We start from the raw sequence: 22,803 nt of genomic DNA, 5'->3' as shown, positions 1-22,803 counted from the left end.
AGGAGTGTTATTGTAACACATCTTTCACGTGAAAACAAATTCTTCTGGATGAGAATTTCAGGAAAAACATCTGTTTTGATTTTCACAAATTATTAGATAACTTACAACTCCAATATAAAAATATGTACAAATTAAAGATATATAAGGAATTCCAAAAACAAAAAATAAATCAAACAAATAAAAATTGTTCCAACATAAAATATTGGAATGGTAATTATGTGAAAAATCTCTGGAATTCTATTTATTATGCATGTGGCCAGACTCTAATTTACTATTTATTTTTATTTTATTTAATTTTATTTTTTAAACATAATTACGACATTTAATATATACAAAACCATTTTGCACATTGCTGTATTTTTAATTTTCCATTGGGACTGCTTTCGCACAACAAAACATTAATAACATTTTACTCATAATTGCTTTATCAATCTTTATTAGTTTTATATGATTTGAATTACATATATATACATGCTATTCACGCTTTAAGACATTTTCACATTTCATGACAGTGAGCTTCAAAATTCAATTAATCATTAAGTTTTCTCTATGACATAAGTCCAACATAAGCTACTAAAAAAAAAATTATAATCCTTTGATCCCCTTCATCATTAAAACCTCTCCTTAAATAAACATCTCCCTTAATAAATACCCCCTTTTTGCTTTTTGTTTAAATAATGACCCCTTAATAAGATGCCCCAAGGGAACATACAGACATTTAACTTTTGTAGGTAATCGTCAAAAAGAAGCTTATGAACATATGAATGTATAATATGCTACAAATTATCAAAATAAAAAGTTTGTAAACTTATCTTTTTATTTTTTATGGCTGATTGGTGCTTTAGATGCTAAACCCAATATGGATTATCAATGCTATTTTATTTTATGATTAATTTTGTTTATTGCAATACTTTTAATCTTGATATATAATTATTTTTTTCAACATAATTTTTGCACACCTTCTGGAAAGAAAATATTCCACGCATAGCAGTTGGAAAGGTTAAAATATTTAAGGAATAGTACTAAAAATTGTATTTGCTGTTATCAATCAAAATTATTTAAAAATAAATGTTAAATTTATTTAAATTTGCACCATACCAAAACTGAATGCCTAAAGGCTAAAATACATGGCAAGTTTAAACGGATTGTTTAGTTGTAAGAAAAGACTTGAGTTTAGTTGCTGCTGATACACCTGTCTACTTGTTAAAATAAAATATTTAAGTTTTTTTAGCACCACCACTGGTTTTGATTAGAAACCGAAAAAATATGCTCAAATCTTTAATTTAAACAATAGGTTATTAATTATTCTGTTAATTTTAATAAAAAAACATAGCAAAAGTTAAATGTCCAACTTTTAAAAACTTAGAAAACCGAAAAAAGTTGTATAACATCTTTCCCGTTTACACAGAAGTTTTTTATGTTACATTTAAACGGTCTGTTTTAAACTTACCGTGCATTTTAGCCTTATAAGACAAATAGCAACATCTCCTGGCTAAATAAATGTTTCAATAAAAAGATTTTTAACTGAAAGTCTAAACTAAAAAAGCCTTTACGACAGACAGTGAAAATATAATCTAAAAAATATATTTGTTACATAATCACATGAAGAAGAAACAACAAAGCTTTTCATTATAAATCAATGGCAAAAATAACAAAACATTTAGCATAACAAGTGATAATCAGTCCAAATTATTGATTTTCATAGAGGCTTAGGAAATAGCTTCAGGATTTTCCCAATGAGCACATGTAGTAAATTACGCTGAAACATTTCCCCATTAGCTGCAAGCGTTTTTGTAGGATTAAGTTTTGTTTCCTAAAGTATTGACAACACATCTAATTTCTTTAAAGCTGCCTCTTTGAAACTACTGAGACCACTCCAAAAGGAATTCAGCAAAGATGTACTCAGTGCTGGGTCTCCAATGGAATTTTTTACACAAATTAGATTGCTAGGACCTTCATTAGGAACAAAATACTATATAATTGTGCCTCTGATGCTGTTCATAACCACCTGTTGTTGATTAAAGGAAAGGAGATTAGTCAATGTTTCCATCGAAACTAAGCATTTGATTAGAATTGTTTCCCTTTGCCAATTATCCAGTTCTTCTGCTGACATTTCTCTAATCCATGTTATATCATACTTATTTTTTAAATTTTAATCAAAGCAATACTCTTGATACGCATATCGATTTCATTGATGTATTACACATTTTCAGAGAAGCCGTTTATGTTTATTTTAGAAAATGCTTTCTCCGAGACATCATTAGCTATAAAAGTAAAGAATTCAGCTTTTGTCAATGAAGATCAAGTCTTTCACAGCTGCAATAAATCTGCCCAGTAATCTTTCAAAGCTTTTAACATGGAAATGTCTAGAGGTTGCAATACATCTGTTGTGTGAGGTGGTAATTTATTAATGTGATATTTTGGTTACAGGATAGCTCAATTGCCCTATACCAAACATGAAACATGTGGGCATGATATACAGTACAGTCTGAATGTAATCTACCGCGGACGCGAAACTTGCATGAATAGTTACGCAGAACAATAACATTGCAATAGCTTTGGTTTTTTTAAAAAATAATAACCTTGCTGATAAACAATGACCCCACACGATCGATTGTTTAATCACAATAGGTTGCAAGATCAACTTCAGCAATCTATTTTGGGCGAACTCTTTTGAAAATTTTAATTGCAGTAAAATAAAAGTTTAAATTGCATTTTAAAAGTTTAAAAACGAAAAGCGGCAATAGAAATGTTTTTTAAGATCACAATTTAAAAGTTTTAAAAACGAAAAGCGGCGATAGGAATGTTTTTAAGATCACATTTTAAAAGTTTAAAAACGAAAAGCGGCGATAGAAATGTTTTTAAGATCACATTTTAAAAGTTTAAAAACGAAAAGCGGCGATAGAAATGTTTTTTAAATCCCACTTTAAAAGTTTAAGAACAAAAAACGGTGATAGAAATGTTTTTATTTGTTTCAATAAAAAAGTATGCGGAAGGATTATTTTATGTTGTTTGTTAAGAAGGAAATGTTTTCATCGAGAAATGTAGATATTCTATTTATTTCAGAATATAACCATTTGTTTTACAAAAATAAACCGTAGTTGTATTCTAGTAATAAAAAAACGCTGAAATCCAACCACCTGAGTTGCTGTACAGCCATGCATAATTTTTTTATAATCTCTGGGAAGATCTGGCTCTAACTGGTTTGCGCATGAAGCCTTTGAAAAATGGCCATTGAAGGGGGCTTTTTTGCGCTTGCAAAACCAGCAGCTATCGCTGTTCTTTAACTAGAAAAACACAAATATTGGCCGTTAACCCTGTGGCAATTTTTAATGATTGACAATTAATAAAGAAGCGGCTATGATTTTCAACTTTAAAGTTTCATGCGGCAATCTGTACTCATTGCAGTTTCAAATAAGATCAGGACAATTTTCAATTGCAAGTTTGTCTATAGCCAGCTCTACAAGTTCGTAGATATATAGATTAACCTGCTTCGAAAAAAGATTTTGTGACATAAAAAAGTCGTAATCAAATCAGGACCTGGATAGCCAACATGGTAACTATGGTAAAATTATTATAAAACAAAATATTGAAAAAGACACCTAACATAAGATTATATACCGTATCAATAAAAGCAAACTATCCCCGTATCGTGAATGAAAAGATACAAATATATATATAGGTTGATATATTCAAAAAATAGAAAAATATTGTCTCAGGATAGCATGGCAAGTTTTAAACATACAATGTATCTAAGCTTTATTAAAGGAAAAACTAAAAAGTCATAAACGTAATTGAATTATAGTTTTTCAAAAGTGCATTTTGAAAATAAGTATTCGCCTGAAAAAAACAGCCTAGACCCGAAAAAGGCCGGAAAAAAGAAAAGAAAAACAGACACTAATGATTCAAAAAACTATAAAAATTAAAATACTTACTATGTGGTAGCAAAGTTCATAAAAGAAACGTTTTTGATGGTTTTTGATAAAATTTGCTTCATAAATGGTGCTAAACTAAAAGTTTAGCACATGTTAATTGGGGTTACAGAAGGAAAGGTGTGTCTCCATTGACTCCTAGTATAAGGCTAACCTGGTTCACTAGTGTTTTGTCATTCTGCATTATTAATTTTACAAATGTGTTGGTGACCTATGACTAATAGTCAACACTATATTAATTTAACCAAAACATTAGACTGCCTTAAGCTTGTTACTTAAGGTCATAGATCCATACAGTACCGCTATCAGGAAGCCTAACATCGTGATCGTGTATCATGCGCGACACCCACGATCCACGATCCTATCGTGTCTGTCATGATTATAAAAATATTAGATATTAGATCGCGAAACTATCGTGGTGATCATGTTCATCGCGATGGATCATAAAAACCCTGATAGTTTCGCGATGGAAATCACGATTCATTTATGCAAATTTCTGTTTTTCTTTGATCTACAAAAGCTCTCCTAAATTATTAGAGTTGCGAAATACGAATCATTCAAGAAGGCTAACACAAATCTTTTTTAGGAAAGCCTATTTAATTGATTTGTTTTTACTTATGGCTGCACTAGTTATTATAGATATGATTAAAGGAGTACGACGAATTTATATCTTGCGCTCAGTAGCTTTTTAGTACCTTTAAAATTCAAGCTTTTTAACTTCAAGCTTTTTATAGTCGTTTTTTGAAAAATAAAACTTGAAAATAACTAAAACAAAATAATTAAAACATAAAAAAAATAATTAACAAAACAGAATATTATTTTAAGTAATGATTTTCATGATCCATCGCTAGCGTTGTTATCAGCCACCGTTCAACTTCGTAACTTTATTTACATTAAATATTTTTAGTTGCACAAGTAGTAACAAAGTTTAATAACTTTAATACTAAAACACTCAAGATTTTTCGGACAAGTGTTTTAATTCCCGGCCGTGAACGTGAACATTGATAGAACATACCCTTCAAGTGTTCCCCAGTCTGAAATTAATAATTTCTGTGGGGTGTACAGGAGTAAAGGAATTGTGTTTTTACTTCTCCTTCTTAAATTTTTTTTTTAAGTTCTAAGATTTTAAAGATTTAAGATCGCACGCGTGGTAACTTTGATTTTTCGCCTGCGTAAAATTGTAATTTCCCGCTTAAATTTTTTAAATTAAAGTATTTAATAATTTTTGTTTTGAAAAAATATAGTTTCTACAAGTGAATGTTTTTTATAACTGGTTTCACGCTGCACACTTGCCGTCCTGCTCCAGTTGAACATGATACATTTACGTCATTATTTGATAACACATTATGTTTAAAAGAATGCCTTTACTATTTGATATGCCACAAATACGTAGTCATTATCAACTTTTGATATCTTAAATGTTAAAAATGGCGCCTGGACTAAATTTATACTTGAGACAACGTATTGTTAATCTCGCTAATTTAGGAATTAAATTTACTAAAATTTCATCAATATTATTGAAAGAAGATAAAGCTTTGGTATCACGACAAGCAATATCTAACGTATATGCGAAATTTAAAAATACAGGTTCGATTGCGCCAAAATCAAAACCTGGTCGACGCAGGATTTTGGAAACAAGACATTATGATTTTATAGACAGTTGCTACGAAAAAAACGATGAACTCACGTCAATAGGTAAATTTTTTAATTAAAAATATTTTTTTTATTATTTTTTACAAACTTAATAAGCAAACAAAAATTTCACAGCAAAGCCGAAAAACTTCTCTGTCTTAAGAAAAAGCCCTGAGTACGAACTTGTCTAAAGGAATGTTTGTATTATATTTTTATCAGAAGAATGAAAAAAAAATCAATTTAGTAACAATATTTTTATTCGTTAAATGAAAAGTTATATGGTTTAGTTCAATTCTCTCCCAATCAAGATAGTTTTTTCTTTTCTACACTTTGTAAAGTTTTTGTAAATTTTTATCATAAAAATAGTTAGCTACTTTAACATAACATTTACAACTTTTTTCCAAAGAGAGTTTTCAAATTAATTTGATCTTTATAAAACCATCCTGAGGCATGACTAAGAATAAATGTGCTAAAATAAATAAAATAAATTCTTTCTGCAGATGCAGGAAAGCCAGTCTTAAAACGAAACCCAGTAAAAAATAAAATTTTGTGAAACGTATTAAGGATGAGTGCGAAGTTGAAACAACGTTAAACGCGATGATGTGTTGCCAGATTTGCTATATGTTTTTTGCATTAATTCTAGATATTTTTGATTTCTCTTTCCCCTTTTAAAAAGATGTTTTAAACCTTATTCAACATGATTTTTCTTTGGTATTACATCACGAGAACATTCGTCCGAAAGCTGTATTAAGGTACAGGACACCTAACCTCTCCCATGTTCTGGTTATATTTAACTTGCATGGGTGCACACTCTTCTCGCAGTATTCTCTGTGACGATGAAGGTCGGACTGACTTGTGGCATGGTTCCAAATGGTCTTCCGTCTTTCGTTCGAGTCTCAGTGTAATGCACCAGCCGAGCATAAGAGTGTCAGCATGAAGGAAAGGGGCCGACTTTAATGTTCTCTATACCTTACTTTCACAATTCTTCCTAATAACACCGACCGCTTTTTGATCGCAGGCTTCATAAGCTTTGTGTTTTTGGTGCCTCTTATTTAGCACATTCATTTAAAATATAAGAAAAATATATCGTAGATAAAATAAAATCACGACCGACCGACCGACCGGGTCAGTGCTGAAACCCTCACCTCGGTGACGGCAAACAAATTTTTAATTCCAGCCTAACAAGAAATCACGGTTGGTTAAAAATCACACATATAGAAAAAACTAGTCAAGAATAAAACCTATCGCGGACGTATATTTTGATTGAGATTTTTAAGATGTGAAGAGGTCGTTAAACTTCAGCAAATGAAACTGGCTAAAAAGAGAATACGGTGATCTTTTTTTAATTGCTTTTGATTTAAATTGTTATTAAAGCAATAAAAATTATATAGCATTTCAGTGAAACAATTGCATCGTGACGAACACGATTTTATTTTTTATATGATCGTTAAACTCATGATGCATCGTGACACGATAGATCGCGTCTCCCACGATGGCATTATTTCACCTTTGAGCACAAAGATCGTGGATCGTGGGTGTCGCGCATGATACACGATACACGATGTTAGGCTTCCTGATAGCGGTACTGTACCACAAGCAGGGGGGTATAAATATGGAGTAGAACACAGTAAGCCTCTTGCTCTTGAACAGTTCAGACGTTTTGCAGAACACATTCAGAAAGTGGCTGCTTTTTAACATTGGTGTGAAATTGCTCAATTCAAATAATACTTAATGGCATCTAAAAAAGCAAAAAGCAAAGGTAAAACTCTTTTAACATACGACGAAATGATGGCTGAGCCTCATCTTAGAACTGTTGGCGAGTGGTCAGAGTTAGGCTTTGAAACTCTAACCATGATTGCGAAATCCTTTCAAATTTCAACTGAAGGCAAAACATTGCAAGTTATCGCATTCCTTATTTCAAAAAAATTTCAGGAGGCAGAAAGCCTACCAGAATACAATATCGAAAACCTTGAACAGAATTGCGACGAATACGAGGCGAATTCTGCAGAAGGCGGTAAAGAAGACATCAGTTTCATATCACAGGGCTCCTCTTCAGGAACAAAGAGAAAATCTTTAAAAGCTAAATTTAAGAAGAAAAAGACTTTGGCACACGAACTTAAATCTTTTTTAAGGAATGAGATTCAAAACGAATTTAGAAAACAAAAAATAATGTCACAGCAGGAAGCTCCGACTTACCATCCACAGTCACGTCAGCCATCTTTTCGTGTTTCCCCCCAGCGATCTCCGACAGCCGGTTTTGTGGAACACGCCAATCTTAAAGATGGCGTGTCAGTCGCAGATCGTTCAGTTGCTGGCCTCACTACTAATGCTTCAACTTTAGCTACTTCGGGTTTGCCTGCGGGAGTGGTAGGGTCAACTTTATCAATTTCTCTCCCTCCAGTTCCTAAGCGAATTTTGAATAAGATTAAGGGCGGTGAGTATGTAAATTTCGACTATTTATTGCCTCCATCGCTCAATGCCTCAACAACGTCCTTGTCGTCCTTGCCCATGGACGATGGAGGTGAGTACGAGATGAGGATGCGCACCGTGGATGGCACACCCACATTAGCTATGTGTAGAAAAAACATAACTAAGTCTCGCATTAAGGATTATGCTTCGTGGAGTTTGGCTTGGAGCTATTATCTTAGTTGTATGCTCCAGTACTCACCACACTTAGCTCAGCAGTTAGTCAGATATCAGACGTACATTGCCCAATTTGCCAACCAGTATAATTTTTCATATGTATATGCCTTTGACCAACTACACAGAATACATCTGGCAAATGATACCAGCAAGAGGTGGGATGTTATTGATGACCTGCTATACAACCAGCACCTTAGAGGCGCTCCTGTGTTGCCAAAAAGGGATGCTGTTGCTTGGGGGTCATCTTCATCTACATCCTCCAGCAGGTTGAGCTATGCATGTTTTATCTGCAATGAAGTAGGGCACTTCGCTAACCAATGCCCCACTCGAAATGGGCGGTTTACGAAGGCTGATGAGCAGCAGTTTCGGAATGTCCCCCACCAGTTTCGCAGTAATTCCCAGCAACCACGGTGCATTAAATTTAATAGAGGACTCAGTTGCACATATACCCCATGCACCTACTCTCACAGGTGTTTTTCCTGTGGATCTTCAGGACACCCAGCACTCCATTGCCCACTCAGGTCCTCTAGGCCAAATACCAAATGAATTCTTTCCTGTAAAATCGCTTGTCACAACCCCGGTTAAGGTTGATGTATTAGAGAGTCTCTTGACTGGTCATCCAAACAAAACATTAGTGCGGTTTATTGTATCAGGTTTTAGATATGGATTCAAACTTGGTTTTCAGGACAATGAGTTGAAGTCATGCATAAATAACAACAAATCTTCCATAGAGTATGAAACCAAAGTTGATCAGGCGATTTTGAAAGAGCTGAATAGGGGAAATACGGTGGGCCCATTTGCTTCACCACCATTTAAATTACATTGTTCTCCCCTGGGTGCTGCACCAAAAAAGGATGGGACGGTGCGAGTGGTATTAGACCTTTCTTCACCACATGGACATTCAGTTAACGATGGCATTACCAAAGAGGACTATTCGGTCTCCTACTCATCATTCGACGATGCGGTTGAAATGGTTAAAAGGTTGGGTAGAAATTGTTACATGGCTAAGTTGGACATAAAGCACGCTTTTAGACTGTGCCCTGTGCATCCTAGTGATTGGCACCTATTAGGTTATAAGTGGAAGGGAAGATACTTTTTTGACGTAGTTCTTCCTTTTGGTGGGCGTTCCTCTCCTTTCATCTTTAACAACTTCGCTAATATTCTAGAGTGGATATTATTGTGGATTTATTTTGTCAAAAATCTCTTACATTATTTAGATGATTTCATCACAGCTGCCCTGTCTAAAAATATATGTCAGGCTATAGTAAAGTTGATTAAGGACGTTTTTGACTTGCTTGGTGTTCCGTTGGCTCCAGATAAGATGGTAGGCCCCTGCAAAGTAATTACATACCTGGGCATTGAAATAGACACAGTAAATTTTGTTGTTCGTCTCCCACAAGATAAGTTCACTGAATTACTATCTTCACTTCATAATTGGTTAGGGAAGAAGAAATGCACAAAGAGAGAACTGTTATCTCTCATAGGGTCTTTGTCTTTTGCGTGTAAGGTTGTGAAATGTGGTCGAATGTTCTTACGACGTCTTATTGATCTCTCCACTACAGTTCGTTCCTTGCACCATCATATTTCTCTTACAACAGAGTCTCGCAAGGATATTCAATGGTGGTGTGAGTTTCTTCTCACTTGGAATGGCATCGCTATTATCCACACTGAAACATTAGACTCCTCTTCCATAAATCTTTTTACTGATGCTTCTGGAGTAGGCATAGGAGGATTTTTTCTGGTGCATGGTTTTCAATTGCCTTAAACCTTATTCATAAGTATAGTATCACCTTCATTGAGTTATTGGCCATAGTTGTAGCAGTTTTTTCTTGGGGCGAGGCATGGAAAAACAAGCAATTAGTGTTATACACAGATAATTTGGCTATTGTTCATGTGTGGTCCTCTGGGTCGTGTTGTTGTCCAAACATCATGCATCTTGTACGTTTTTTATTTTTCTACATAGCAGAACACAATATAAACCTCCTGGTACACCACATTAAAGGCCAGCACAATACTTATGCAGATCTTTTGTCTCGATTGCAGGTACAACACTTCAAACGTCTATGCCCAGAAGCCGAAGCAGATCCAACACCAATTCCTTCATCGATACTACAACTCTTCAAAGAGATTTAAGTCATTATTTAAACTCGTCCATTTCAACAAACACCAGGGCAACATATCGGTCAGGATATCTCTCCTTTAAAATTTTTTGTGAAGCTACATCTGTACCTACCTTTCCTCTGACAGAATCAACACTTCAACTGTTTGTGACATATTTGGGAAGACGCGTCAAATTTGCCACTATTAAAGTCTATCTTTGTGGGGTTCAGTACGAGAGTGTAATACGTGGCTTTGACACGAAGATAGCCCACATGGGTCCCTGTACTATGTTTTGCGTGGCATTAGAAGATTTCATCCAAATTCTGCTTCTCAGAGACTACCAATTACACCAGCTGATCTGCGAAAAATGATAATGTTTATAAAAAACTCTGTGGCATTTTTTGGCCTGTTAAGGGTGTCAGAGTATGTTTGCCCCACCACGTCTACTTTTGATACAGAAACTCACCTCACACCTGCTGACATATCCTTTTCCACGTGTGGTTCAAATGCTGTAATTAACCTCAAGTCCTCTAAAACAGATCCGTTTAGGCTAGGGTGCAAGATTCGCTTAGCAAAAATTGGAGGCTCTCTTTGTCCTTACAAAGCCATTCAAAATTACCTAGCATTCAGAGGAACCAAACTAGGGCCCTGGTTCACGTTTAGTGACGGAAAGTTTGTTACCCGGAAGTTTGTTTCTTCATTTCTTACAATAAGCTTGCCTAACAATATTAACATTAACACGCATAGTTTTCGCATTGGTGGTGCTTCGGCTGCAGCTTCCTGCGGGATACCCGATTCCGCTATTAAGATTATTGGACGCTGGAGTAGTGATTGCTACGGAAGGTATATTCACCTGTCAGACAACGCTTTGAAAGAATGGTCTACTCGCATAGCAGAGTTAAATGGACTGACAAAAATCTGGGACATTAAGTCTGTGCTTTAAGCTGAGTTTAACTTAACTTAACTGAGTATATATAGTATGTAGGTTTACAATCCCCTAACATATACAATTTTGAGTTTCAAACGTCTGTAAGGATACTGTAAATGTTTCACTATTCTTTGTATATTTTCCAATATGACAGCAGTTTATTAGTTGCAGATATTTATTTACGATTACGTGTTGTGTTAAATCATAGTATGTAGCTAATGTCGTACTTATAGAAGACTACATATTAGTCAACTCTTGGTTTTTCAATTTGGGGAAATTTGGGGGTGCTGGGCTTCCTTCGTCAGCCGGTTTAGGTGCAGATTTCTATTTTGTCGACAGTGATAGAGTTAATTAAGTATTTTGTAAGTATAGAGCGTGTCATTTCATGTCAGTCTGTTATAATGAGACAAACGTTTAATTGTCATTAATTGTCATGTACAGTACAGTCCAGATATAAGCGTACGCGTACGCTCAAGTTTCACACCTTTTTCTCGGAGGCGGTAGTTGTTTGTCTTTTGTTCTTATTAATTAACTTGCGAGTCTTGTAAGTCATTAACTTGCGCGTAATAAACAAAGGATTATTGAAGAAAAAATAGCTTATTATAACTGCGCGTAACTATTGTTAAATAGTGTTAACATAACTATTCCCAATAGCATATTGCAAATGTTATCAACTCCATCAATGTGACACGAAGAGCCATTGTTTAATATTTTTATTAAACAAAAGTTTTGCGTGGAAACTAAATAAACTAGCGAGAAGGCATTGTTGGTTGCGCGGGTGAAATAAAGCTTTTAAGCGATAGAAATTATTATATTTTAACAAAAATTGAAACTTTAATTTTAATAGAAATGTTTTTTTAGATTGCATTTTAAAAGTTTAAAAACGAAAAACGGCGATAGAAATGTTTTTTTAGATCGCATTTTAAAAGTTTAAAAACGAAAAACGGCGATAGAAATGTTTTTTTTAGATCGCATTTTAAAAGTTTAAAAACGAAAAACGGCGATAGAAATGTTTTTTTTAGATCGCATTTTAAAAGTTTAAAAACGAAAAACGGCGATAGAAATGTTTTTTTAGATCGCATTTTAAAAGTTTAAAATCGAAAAACGGCGATAGAAATGTTTTTTTTAGATCGCATTTTAAAAGTTTAAAAACGAAAAACGGCGATAGAAATGTTTTTTTAGATCGTATTATAAAAGTTTAAAAACGAAAAACGGCGAATGCTTTTTATAAAAAGAACTTTTAAAAGCTTCGCATGTTAAAAAATATATTTCGACGATAAAGAAATATTACTAAAAGTTTTAAAAGTAGCATTAGTTTTTTTAAAATATTTAGATCATTGGATTTGTTGTTTTTTAAAAGAGCTTGTGTTTTTTAAATATATCAGATTAAAATCGCGTTACTATAATTAGTTTCGTTGTTAAAAAAAATTAAAATTCAATGGCCTTCGCGTTTAATTTTTTCTCGCGCAGAGTATTGTTTTTAAACAATGTTTCTTGCTATGCTTTTGTTTTTAACACGAAGCAATTATTTTCGCGCAATTTGAAAGGAACTCGCTATCCTATTGTTTTTTTTAATGAAAGCAATTATTTTTGCAAGTTGAGCGTACGCGTACGCTTACATCTGGACTGTACTGTACTGTCAAAAGTCGGTTGTCAAAATGTCAAAAGAAGCCAGTGGCCATATGGTGCAGGAAAAAGAAGCCCGTGGGCCAATCGTTACGATAAAAACCTCACCATAATAGACATGTAGTGTCATGAGTTCGTTGTCAAAATGTCTAAAAGAAGCCAGTGGCCATATGGTGCAGCAAAAAGAAGCCCATGTGTTAACTGTTACGATAAACACTCACCATAGTAAGACATGTGTCAAGTGTCATGAGTCCGTTGTCAAAATGTCTAAAAGAAGCCAGTGGCCATATGGTGCAGTAAAAAGAAGCCCGTGTGCCAACTGTTACGATAAACACTCACCATAATAGACATGTAGTGTCAAGATTCAAGAGTCCGTTGTCTAAAGCATGTAGTGCGAATTGTCTTGTCTGTTACAATGTCAGTAATTTGTCAATTGTCTAGTCTGTTACAATGTCAGTAATTTATTTCAGTACTTAATTTTTAACGAAGCCCTAGCACCTCAACCCATACCCCAAAAACATAACTGCAAACTATTTAAGAATACATTTTCTACCACTACTTTGTGTCGTTTTCACTTCTGAATCATACCAATTAAATAACTTATATAGCTATAGCTAAATTTCTTTCTCTTCAAGTGCCTTCTTCCAACTACCGTGTCCGTATGGTTATGTTACAAGGAATTGGATTTCAGGAGTGCTCCGAGCCAGTTTGGGAAAGTGCGGGTGGCTTCGGAGGACAACCCCTAATTTAATTGCAGGCGTTTCCGGCTTATCGGCGTCCTCTTAGTCTTTCTTTGTCTGCAAAATTATATGCTTTATATACTGGCACAGGATGACCACACAAAGTTGCAGCTACTGCATGACATTATTTAGTAAAAAAAGGTTGACAATGTAATGACAACTTAGGGGTAGTGGCTAGTGTGTGAAGGGCAGCACACACTAGCCACAACCACACTTCTTATATATAGCTAGCTACTTTCTTTGCACACAAGTATCTGTTGCGATGTCAAATAGAGACAGAGATTTTTCAACTTTAACCTAGCTAGCTACAGCTATTAAGCTGGCTATTCCACTAGCTTACTATAGCTATTCAGCTAGTTAGCCAGCTAGCTAATAATATTCAGCTTGCTAGCTATAATGGCATAGTTTGGTTATACTTCCACCACGGCTTATCCCGTAATCACCAGCCTTAAAGCTTAAAAACTATTTTCGTAAAAGTAACTAACTACAGCCAATTCAACAAAAATCAGTAGGAATTTATGGAATAAGAAGGAAAGAGAGGTGTGAAGAAAGCAGCGATTCCAGTCTTATACGATTTTCTTCACCATTTTTGTTTTTAATTTTGCTCCGCACAAAGTTTAAGCGGAGCATTAGTACCAAGTTCCGTGTCCTAAACTGGTCCTAGGGTCGGGCATCGTTATGAATTATACATCTGATTTGAAACCTGCAATATGAACAATTCAGTGCCTTTCACCCCTCTCCCTTTCCTACTACACCGCAACAAGCAATGTTGGCATTCACAATTCACACGGAGAGACATGAGGTGATTTCAACATTCTTGCCGGGGTAAAGGAGGCAGTCTCACAATTTTTGTGAGGGATTGTGGGGCTTCTAGCATGACTGGGCGGCGACTAGGTTATCTTCCTTAATGACATTAGACGAGGCAAAAGCTGATTATTAATGCTTTTGTCACTAGTCATTTTTCGTACTGTCCATTAGTATGGATGTTTCACAGTCGTAAATTAAACAATAGGATAAACCATATACATGAAAGAGCACTAAGAATTATCAATCAAGACTATCAATCTTCATTTGAAGAGCTTTTATCGAAGAATGGGAGCGTTGCAATTCACCAAACGAACCTACGCATCCTTGTTACCGAGCTGTATAAAGCTAAAACAAAAACAGGTCCAGAAATGTTGAATGAACTTTTTATGTTTACTGAACCAGTGTATAATTTGAGGAAGGACAAACTCAAGAGTAACAAAATATTTTCAGTGAGATATGGGATCGAAACACTGTCTAATGTTGGGTTAAAGCTTTGGAACTCTTTGCCTAACGAGTATCGGAACGCTGGTACTTTAATTGAGTTTAGAAACAAAATAAGAAACCGGATTCCAAACCATTGTCCTTTCAGAATATGCAAAACTTTTATACCTGAATTAGGTTTTCTTTAGTTTCCCCGTTGTCTTCCTTTGTCAGTTGTGGAACGGGAACTCAGTTAAACATGTCTTGCGGTCGGTTTAAGTTGGGTGCTATCGTATAACGATATTCTAGCCTTGTTATTTGGTTGCACATTATTTTCTCTCCACTCCCTGCCCGGGAAGTTTGACTGAGTTCCTGGAACCACCACTAAATTGTCTATCCTTTGACAAATTATTTAAAATATTTAAAAAAAATTGTATATGCGGTATTCTTTATAGATTTTTTATATTTAGTTATTTATTATTTTTAATGTTTTTAAAGTTGACTTTAAAGCTTCATTTTCTTGCAAACTTGTCAACTATAAATAAATTAATCATATCATATCATAGGCGTTCTTGTTTTTTTGATCGAGAAATAAGCGCTAGCGCATTAAGCAACAAACCCTGGGAATGAGGATATTTCTTTGAAATAACGTTTTGAAGATCGATATCAGATATCTATCGATGGCTTTTGTAAGCCAAATTATAAACACAGACACTTCTAGATAAAGCATAGTTCTCTATTTGTGAATGACTTACTGCAAGAATATTCAACCAAATCTTCTTCCTCTACATTAGAATTGCTTGGTAATATCATAACATATTAGCAGTGTGTGTGATCAAAATGATAGCTATAGTCAGCAATTTTAAAAAATATATTCGAAAGTCCTACAAGCAAGAAGAAACTCCTTCAAAATTATCGGTAATTAATTTTAGTAATCGTTCATGATAAAACCTATCAGCAAACGCGAAATAAACTGAGTTTACCAAATGCGCATATGTTTTTTAGTTTCGATAAATGAAAATAGATAATTGAAGAGAAAGTGTTATCGCTCTGTATCCTTCCCTTTATGCATATTCACGTTTAGAACAATATTTAACAGACCAGATTTTTATTAATAGCAGGGGCGCTAAATATTTACTAAGGTGGTCGCTCGACTTATCCTTGGGGTTACAGCTAGACACAAGCCTGCGGTAAATTAAGTTCTACTTTCAATGATAGGTCATTACCCCTGTTATCGTCCATCTTACTGCGGAGTTTAGTAAATGGATAGGGCGGCCGTATGAAAGACCGCCTAATTTCATGGAGATACTGTCATCTAAATCAATGTCGCGGTAACATTTTAATGAAAAGCCATCATGTATGCCATATTAAGTTAAATGGCATTTCAATGCAATGGGGAGGGACGAATGGCGTAGATCCTGTGAGAGGGGTGGATAGCCTTTAAAAGAATAAAACTCTGGTAATATTTCTTTCCCCTTTCAATGGAATACATATTTTTTGCGCACATAATATTGGAATCACAATGTGTATGACCTGACGTCAGTACAAGTTTTTAATACAGCTGTCATGACAGCTGTATTAAAAACTTGTACTGGACTGGCTAGTCACCTGAGCTTTTTTTCTCTTTCTGACAATCTCGAAGGCGAGAAGAGATTTCTTTATGAAGATCATTGTTGATTAATATCAATATTTGCATCTTAAGTTTCGAATTAAAAACCCTTTCATAAGTTGAAATAGGCTTTTATTGTGGCAGGTCATTTATTGAAAAATATTAATAAAAAGGGAACGGGGGAGGCGTTTAATAGAGGGCGAAAACATATAATTGAAGCACTACGGTACTCTCCTGTTGAAAGTAAAGAGGAAATGGCGTTGGTGTAACTTTTAATATTTTTACAAACAGCTACATATTTTGCCGTTGCGTATAAGTGCTACACAGCCACGAAGGTTGCGAAATGATGCACAATATATTAAGAACGAAAATTTTCGGCGGTAAAACTTCGGCGGAAAAACTTTCAGATACAATTTTTTTATTTCAGCGGAAAAATTTTTGGACAAAGTTTTTAAAGTGAAATAAAGTAGGAGTAAGTCTTTTGAACGAATGTTAACCAAATTTCAAAAGTAATGATTATGGAAAATAACACAAAAAGAAGGCTAGAAATGGATAAAGCTCAACTGAATGTGGAAATAACGAAAAAATAAGTTCAAAAACTGCATTTTTTATTGATTTTCTGATCACCATATATATAATTTCTATGCGCTGGTCCTTTTTTAAAATAAAATTTGAAAAACCAAAATTTTCGGACAAAAAAACTTTCGGCGGACACAAATTTCTGACGGAAAAATTTCCGACAAAAAGAAACCCGAACGTTTTTCCGTTCGAAAATCAATATATGACAAAAACAGCGAAAATGCTCTGGGAAGGTTACTATGTTCAATAACTCCTGCGGGGGTGGGGGAAGATAATTGGGCGGAAGTAGCCAGTGCTTACAGTCAGAACTTTAAAGGGATCGCTTAAACAGTTTAAAGAGTATCAAAAACGTGGATGATATTTTAATACACGCCGTCTTTGACATCAACAAGTCAGAAAAGGTTTCTAGGAACAGGATTGTGTTGACTTAAGAAGAATCATATAAGAATCTTTGAGTTTCCACCACTGATTAATTGGCTAATTTACAGTCTGTTTGTGGAAATAGAGTTTGTCCAAGAATACTTATAAATTATTAGGTTAATCGCCAAAAATTTGACCGGGTGCCTATCGAAATTAAAGCACATTCAAGACATACTTATTTGACCCCATACAGCCATAAAGATTCTGTAAAATTGTTGTTAGGAAGATATATAGATACTTAGTCGTGAAATATAGTTATTTTTTTGTTATTATAGGAGTTATCTTAAAATTTAAGGATTTAGAAATGTATGTTTTTTTTTCTCGCTTAAAATTTATTTTATGACTGTCACGAAATAATTTTTTGTTTGCCTCTCGTTTAAAGTATTGGATATCGGATATTAATATCACTTTTCACATCAATACATTATTTCAAAAATAGCCGTGTACGGGGAGATAAACAAAGTTTGTAGAAAAAGCTGGTTTTTGTAAACAATGCTTTTTACAGACACGGATTAAACCATTCATTAAAGAGCTCTGTTAACAAGAATGGGATAAAAAACCGTTAGACTTGATGAGGAACTTCTTATCCTTTATAACATATAACAAACTTTTTTTTGTGTGTGTAAGGACACTTCTAACACTGACTTAAAACCATGTTACCATGCTATCATTTATCAGCGCACTATTTTATACTCCTTTTTATAAATTCATAATGACGTAATTGCCGTCTCACGGAAACGAGGCAGCCGTTGCTCCAGTTCTTCATAAATAAAAAAATCGCTATGGCGGACAGTGTATCGAAAAAAGGTAAACATAAAAAACCAAGTCTTGGAAAGCAGTGTGCTGCCTGGGGATGTGATAGTAGAGGTTTGGTTGAATTCGAGGGTGAACGTATCACAAGTGCTTTGAGTTTCTTCCAGTTTCCGAAAGATCCCAGTCTTAGAAAAGTGTGGTGTAATCGTATAAAAAGAGTTGATGGAAAAGACAACTTTAGAGTTACTAATTATACTGTTTTGTGCGAGAAACATTTTGAGAAATCTGATATAATTCGTCCTCCTGGTGGCACATTAAGGAAATTAAAAAAAGGAGCAAAACCTATGCTGTTTGAAGCCATGGTAGAACAGCAGGGAAGTAAACGGAAACCTCCTGTCAACAGACCCTCTCCCCGCAAAAAATTTAGAAACACAGTGTCAGATTATGAACCTCCGACAGAGTCATTTATGATAGATATGCCAGATGTTAGTTGTGATATGTCAAGCCAAACAGAAGAAAGTTTTTTTGACTCACAAAGCAAAATCGAAGCATTGCAGAAAGAAAATGAACAACTTAAAAATAATTTGTTGCACAGAACTGTAACTACAAAATGTAAATTTGTTGAACATGTGCTTTTGTCAGACGGAGCATGTAACCACTACACTGGTTTACCAAATGTTAAAGTTTTCAAAGGCATACTAATATTTTTGAACACTGGTGACAATGGAGAAAATGTGGTATTATACAACAACCAACAGGTCAAAGGTGATTCACAGAGAGGGAGACCCCGAATGCTATCCCCTTTAGAAAGTTTTTTGTTGACCCTGGTACGCATTAGAAGAAACTTCGATATTTTTCATTTATCTTATATCTTTCAAGTTTCTGAAGCTACAGTCACCAATACAGTGTTGACTTGGATAAATTATATGTACGTTAAATTTGGATCAATATGCATATGGCCTACCCGACAGCAGGTAAAAGATGTAATGCCAAAATCAATGATGGAAAAATTTCCAAATGTACGGTGCATTATAGACTGTGTCGAATTCAAAATTGCAGTGCCTGCTTCACTTGTTGTCCATAAATTGATGTATTCAGATTACAAAAGTCACACTACAGTAAAAGTTCTGGTTGGAATTGCACCAGGGGGTGGCTTCACTTTTATATCCTCAGCCTTCCCTGGGAGCATATCTGATAAAAATATAGTAGTGAAAAGTGGAATATTATACCCAGAACTCTGGGAGCCTGGTGATGCGATCATGGCAGATCGAGGTTTTTTGATAGCAGAATATGTGAATCCAATCGGTGTGGAGCTGATAATACCATGTTTTTTGAGAGGACGAGATCAGTTCAGTGAAAGCGAAGTTATTCAAAGTCAACAAATTGCCGCTGAAAGAATACATGTCGAAAGAATGATACAGAGATTGAAAACTTTTCACATATTTGATCGAGTTATTCCTGTTAACATGCTAGGTTCTCTTAACCAGATCATCACTGTTTGTGCAATGTTAGCAAATTTTCAAGAACCAATTTTAAAGGTATAGAATGTTTAGAAAAAGAAAATCTTTACAATTATATGCATAAAAATATCTAAAAAGTTTTTTACTGCTACACACACATTATGAGATATACCTCAAGGAGATGATTTTTTCTATAGCTTATTTTTGTGGTAATGTTGCAAACTCGTAAAAATCAATCCTTGCAAAAAATATCACTTTGAAGTATATTTCATATTTTACAAGGTTATGATATGTTTCAAGTACTTATTTATATTTATATATAAAGTATATAAAAATATCTAGATAGGTTCATTCCTCTAATTCCACAATTTCGGGTAACATGTACGTAAAATAAAATTTCAAGATTCGGTGCTGCAATGTATCCCAATATTCTGTGTCAAAGGGAACTCTGTCAATGGCTAATCCTTTCGATGTATAAAATACGAAGTCACACCATGTGCGTGTTGTTATAGCAAGTTGCATTTGTACTTGGTCATAATACGTGTGGTTTTTATTTATAGTAATTTGATTGTTTTCTTTGTTGTAAACTATACACGGGTTTGGTGAAATGTGGCAAATTGTTTTTGGATCAACATCCCTGTACTGTTCGCTGCATTTCACCTCCAATATACCAAAACATCCATCACATATAACTTTACCATCAGGTGTAGCACCCAACACAAAATTGATCGGATCAATGACTAAACCTGATTGTTCTACAGTTATGTTAAAATTCTTCAACTTCATATATCGCTCATAATGTTGGATTGCTATGGGTTCGTAAAATCGACCGTACTCCATTTTCATTTTCATAATCCTGTTCACATTTTTTTTACTCCCTGTCACAATGTTATGGGCTAATGTCTTCGAAGATTTTTCAGTTTTTCGTCCAGTTTTACCCAATTTGTTACATAAAGATGCTGTAAATCTGTTCTTGCGGTATAAAAACCAGGTCGGATCATCAGCTTGATTTCTTGTACTCGTTTCAATCAAGTTAACATCTTCGGAGTGGGATTTTAAATTTTCTAAAATATTGTTTTTCTTTATTTCAACAATATGAATATCCTTAGTAAAAGTGTCTATAACATTTTCCAATGATTGGAATGGAAATTGTGGATATCTTTGATACAATGGGTACTCTTTTCCATCTGATCTGTCAATGCTACAGTATACTGTAAAATCAGGTGGCATAACTGAACACTGATATGAGAGGTACGAACCTGATGGTAAAGTTCCAAATTGTGTCTGTCTGTGATGAACTGGATTGGGATTAAGTAATTTGGTTGCACATATATTTGTTGGTGTTTTATGTTCCATATGTCTTATGAGAAAATTGATATCATCTTTTAAAGTGTTTTTAACTATTCGAGGTTCGTAAAGAGATGAAACAATACCCTTTTTGTCTTGAACATTGTCAGTTTTTTTAGTTTTTTTCGATGGAGGAGACTTGATCATCATTTCCATGATAGGAACCTTTTCTATTCTACCTCTGGACTGCGGAACATTCCACACGCAGGGCTTTGAAGTACATGCTTTAGTTGCCGGTACCATAGATAGGCCATCTACTACCCACTTTGCTAAAAGTTTCATCATAGCATATGCATGAGAACATGTCCCACAACGTCCAGCTGGACACTGACAGTTCGCAAACTCAATATTGGAGGTTTTTTTCTCTATGGCTAAAAAAACCCATCTATTTGCTTTTTTCAAACTAGCTGCAGCTACACCCTTTAAACAAAATATTGTTTCATCTTCTTTAACATATATTGTATCAGTATCTAAGAACTTCTCTTCGAGGAATTGTTCGCCACGTATAAAATGTTTCTTTATTTTTGTTGAATTTTTACAAAATGTTTCATTGACATGTTCATGATAATTTTGAATATGTTCAACTGTAAAATTTGGCATTCCTTTCAAGGATTTCGACCAACCTGTTAAATCAGTTGGTTTTGACATATCAGCTTTGAGTTTCAAAGGGACTGATGGAAGCATTCCCTCTTTCCACAGCGGTTTCAAAATAACTCCCATTTTTTCTGCTTTTTTACGTAGCCAGATTTTATCAGGTGTAGGATCTACAATTTTGGCTTCAGTTTTATTTTCGAAATAGCTCATAACACGAACTTGAGGTTCTTTCAAAGTTGTAATACCTTGAAGTGTGTCTCCTCGGAATACCAGCCATCTTTTTAAATGTTCGACTTTGTAATTTGAAAGTTTTTCAAAATCTATATGAATATGTGGGTCACTAATGTCATCTTCTGTTAATATGATACTTTCATGAGCTAAATAAAATCAAGAGAAAACTAAGTAGAGGATAAACTATTATATATATTATGGTGTGCTGTGGTAGTTTTTAAATTTTGTACAAAATTTGATGTATATTAATCACCTATCTGCTGACAAAATATATAATATCAGTGTGCACAGTTTGGTGAATCTCCCCTTTCTCGTATACCATTAAAATTTTAATATTAACGTGTTTACCTACTGACTTTTCTTCAAATAGTTCGTTGAAGTCTTCTACTATCATTTCATGGTCTCCGTCATTGTTTTCCATTATAATAAACTGTTCTTGAGTTTTTACACAAACTACTGAGTCTGTGTAGAAAGTTGTTGCTATTAAAATAGCAGTTTTATTGAAGTTTTAAGTTTTAAAAGTAATCAAGTTTGATAGTACGTCTTCTCTCTTGAAAAAAATTCGTAAAATGGTAATTAGCAATGTTTATCATAAAATACGTGCATACAATTATGGAGGTAATCAAATAGTCATCACAAAATACGAAAAATTACGGGAAATTATTATTGAGATAATTAATTCTCCATTATTCGTTGCGCGTGATTTTTCAATGTCCCCGTATCGTAAGAGATAATAAAATATAAAAGATTTGCAGCAACGGCTGCCTCTTTTTCATGATGAGGCTGAATATTGCGCAATAATTTATAAAAAGGAGTATTCAGTTCTGTAGTAATTTGTAAGTTTTCACACTTTCTTACATAATCTACATACTTGTACAAACCAAATAAAAACTACGAAACATAAGTTTTATAAATCTACTCTTTTTTAGCAATTAAAAGTTTAAATAACATCTTTATAAACACTGAGTTGCGTTTCTAGAAA

At 34.3% G+C, this 22,803-nt stretch overlaps 3 protein-coding genes across 3 annotated transcripts; 2 read left to right on the top strand and 1 right to left on the bottom strand.

Moving 5' to 3' along the window:
* Positions 1-10,680: 10,680 nt before the first annotated feature.
* Positions 10,681-11,590, top strand: LOC130623246 (uncharacterized). Its single transcript, XM_057438719.1, has 2 exons — positions 10,681-11,241; positions 11,444-11,590. Exons 1-2 carry the CDS (start codon positions 10,681-10,683, stop codon positions 11,588-11,590), a joined length of 708 nt encoding a protein of 235 aa, XP_057294702.1.
* A 6,628-nt stretch (positions 11,591-18,218) lies between these two features.
* On the top strand, positions 18,219-19,909 carry LOC130623245 (uncharacterized). The gene is made up of 2 exons (XM_057438718.1): positions 18,219-19,727; positions 19,847-19,909. Exons 1-2 carry the CDS (start codon positions 18,219-18,221, stop codon positions 19,907-19,909), a joined length of 1,572 nt encoding a protein of 523 aa, XP_057294701.1.
* Positions 19,910-19,997: 88 nt separating this feature from the next.
* LOC130623543 (uncharacterized) lies at positions 19,998-22,715 on the bottom strand. The gene is made up of 2 exons (XM_057439036.1): positions 22,170-22,715; positions 19,998-21,967 (listed from the first exon to the last, which is right to left on the bottom strand). The coding sequence occupies exons 1-2, from the start codon at positions 22,240-22,242 to the stop codon at positions 19,998-20,000; spliced, it is 2,043 nt and encodes a 680-aa protein (XP_057295019.1). The 5' UTR covers positions 22,243-22,715.
* Between the last annotated feature and the right edge of the window lie 88 nt (positions 22,716-22,803).

This window comes from Hydractinia symbiolongicarpus, chromosome 13 (assembly GCF_029227915.1).
Source record: "Hydractinia symbiolongicarpus strain clone_291-10 chromosome 13, HSymV2.1, whole genome shotgun sequence".
NCBI classification, from domain to species: Eukaryota; Metazoa; Cnidaria; class Hydrozoa; order Anthoathecata; family Hydractiniidae; genus Hydractinia; species Hydractinia symbiolongicarpus.
Note: the sequence above shows the minus strand (reverse complement) of the source record. Positions and strands in the feature narration are given on the sequence as shown.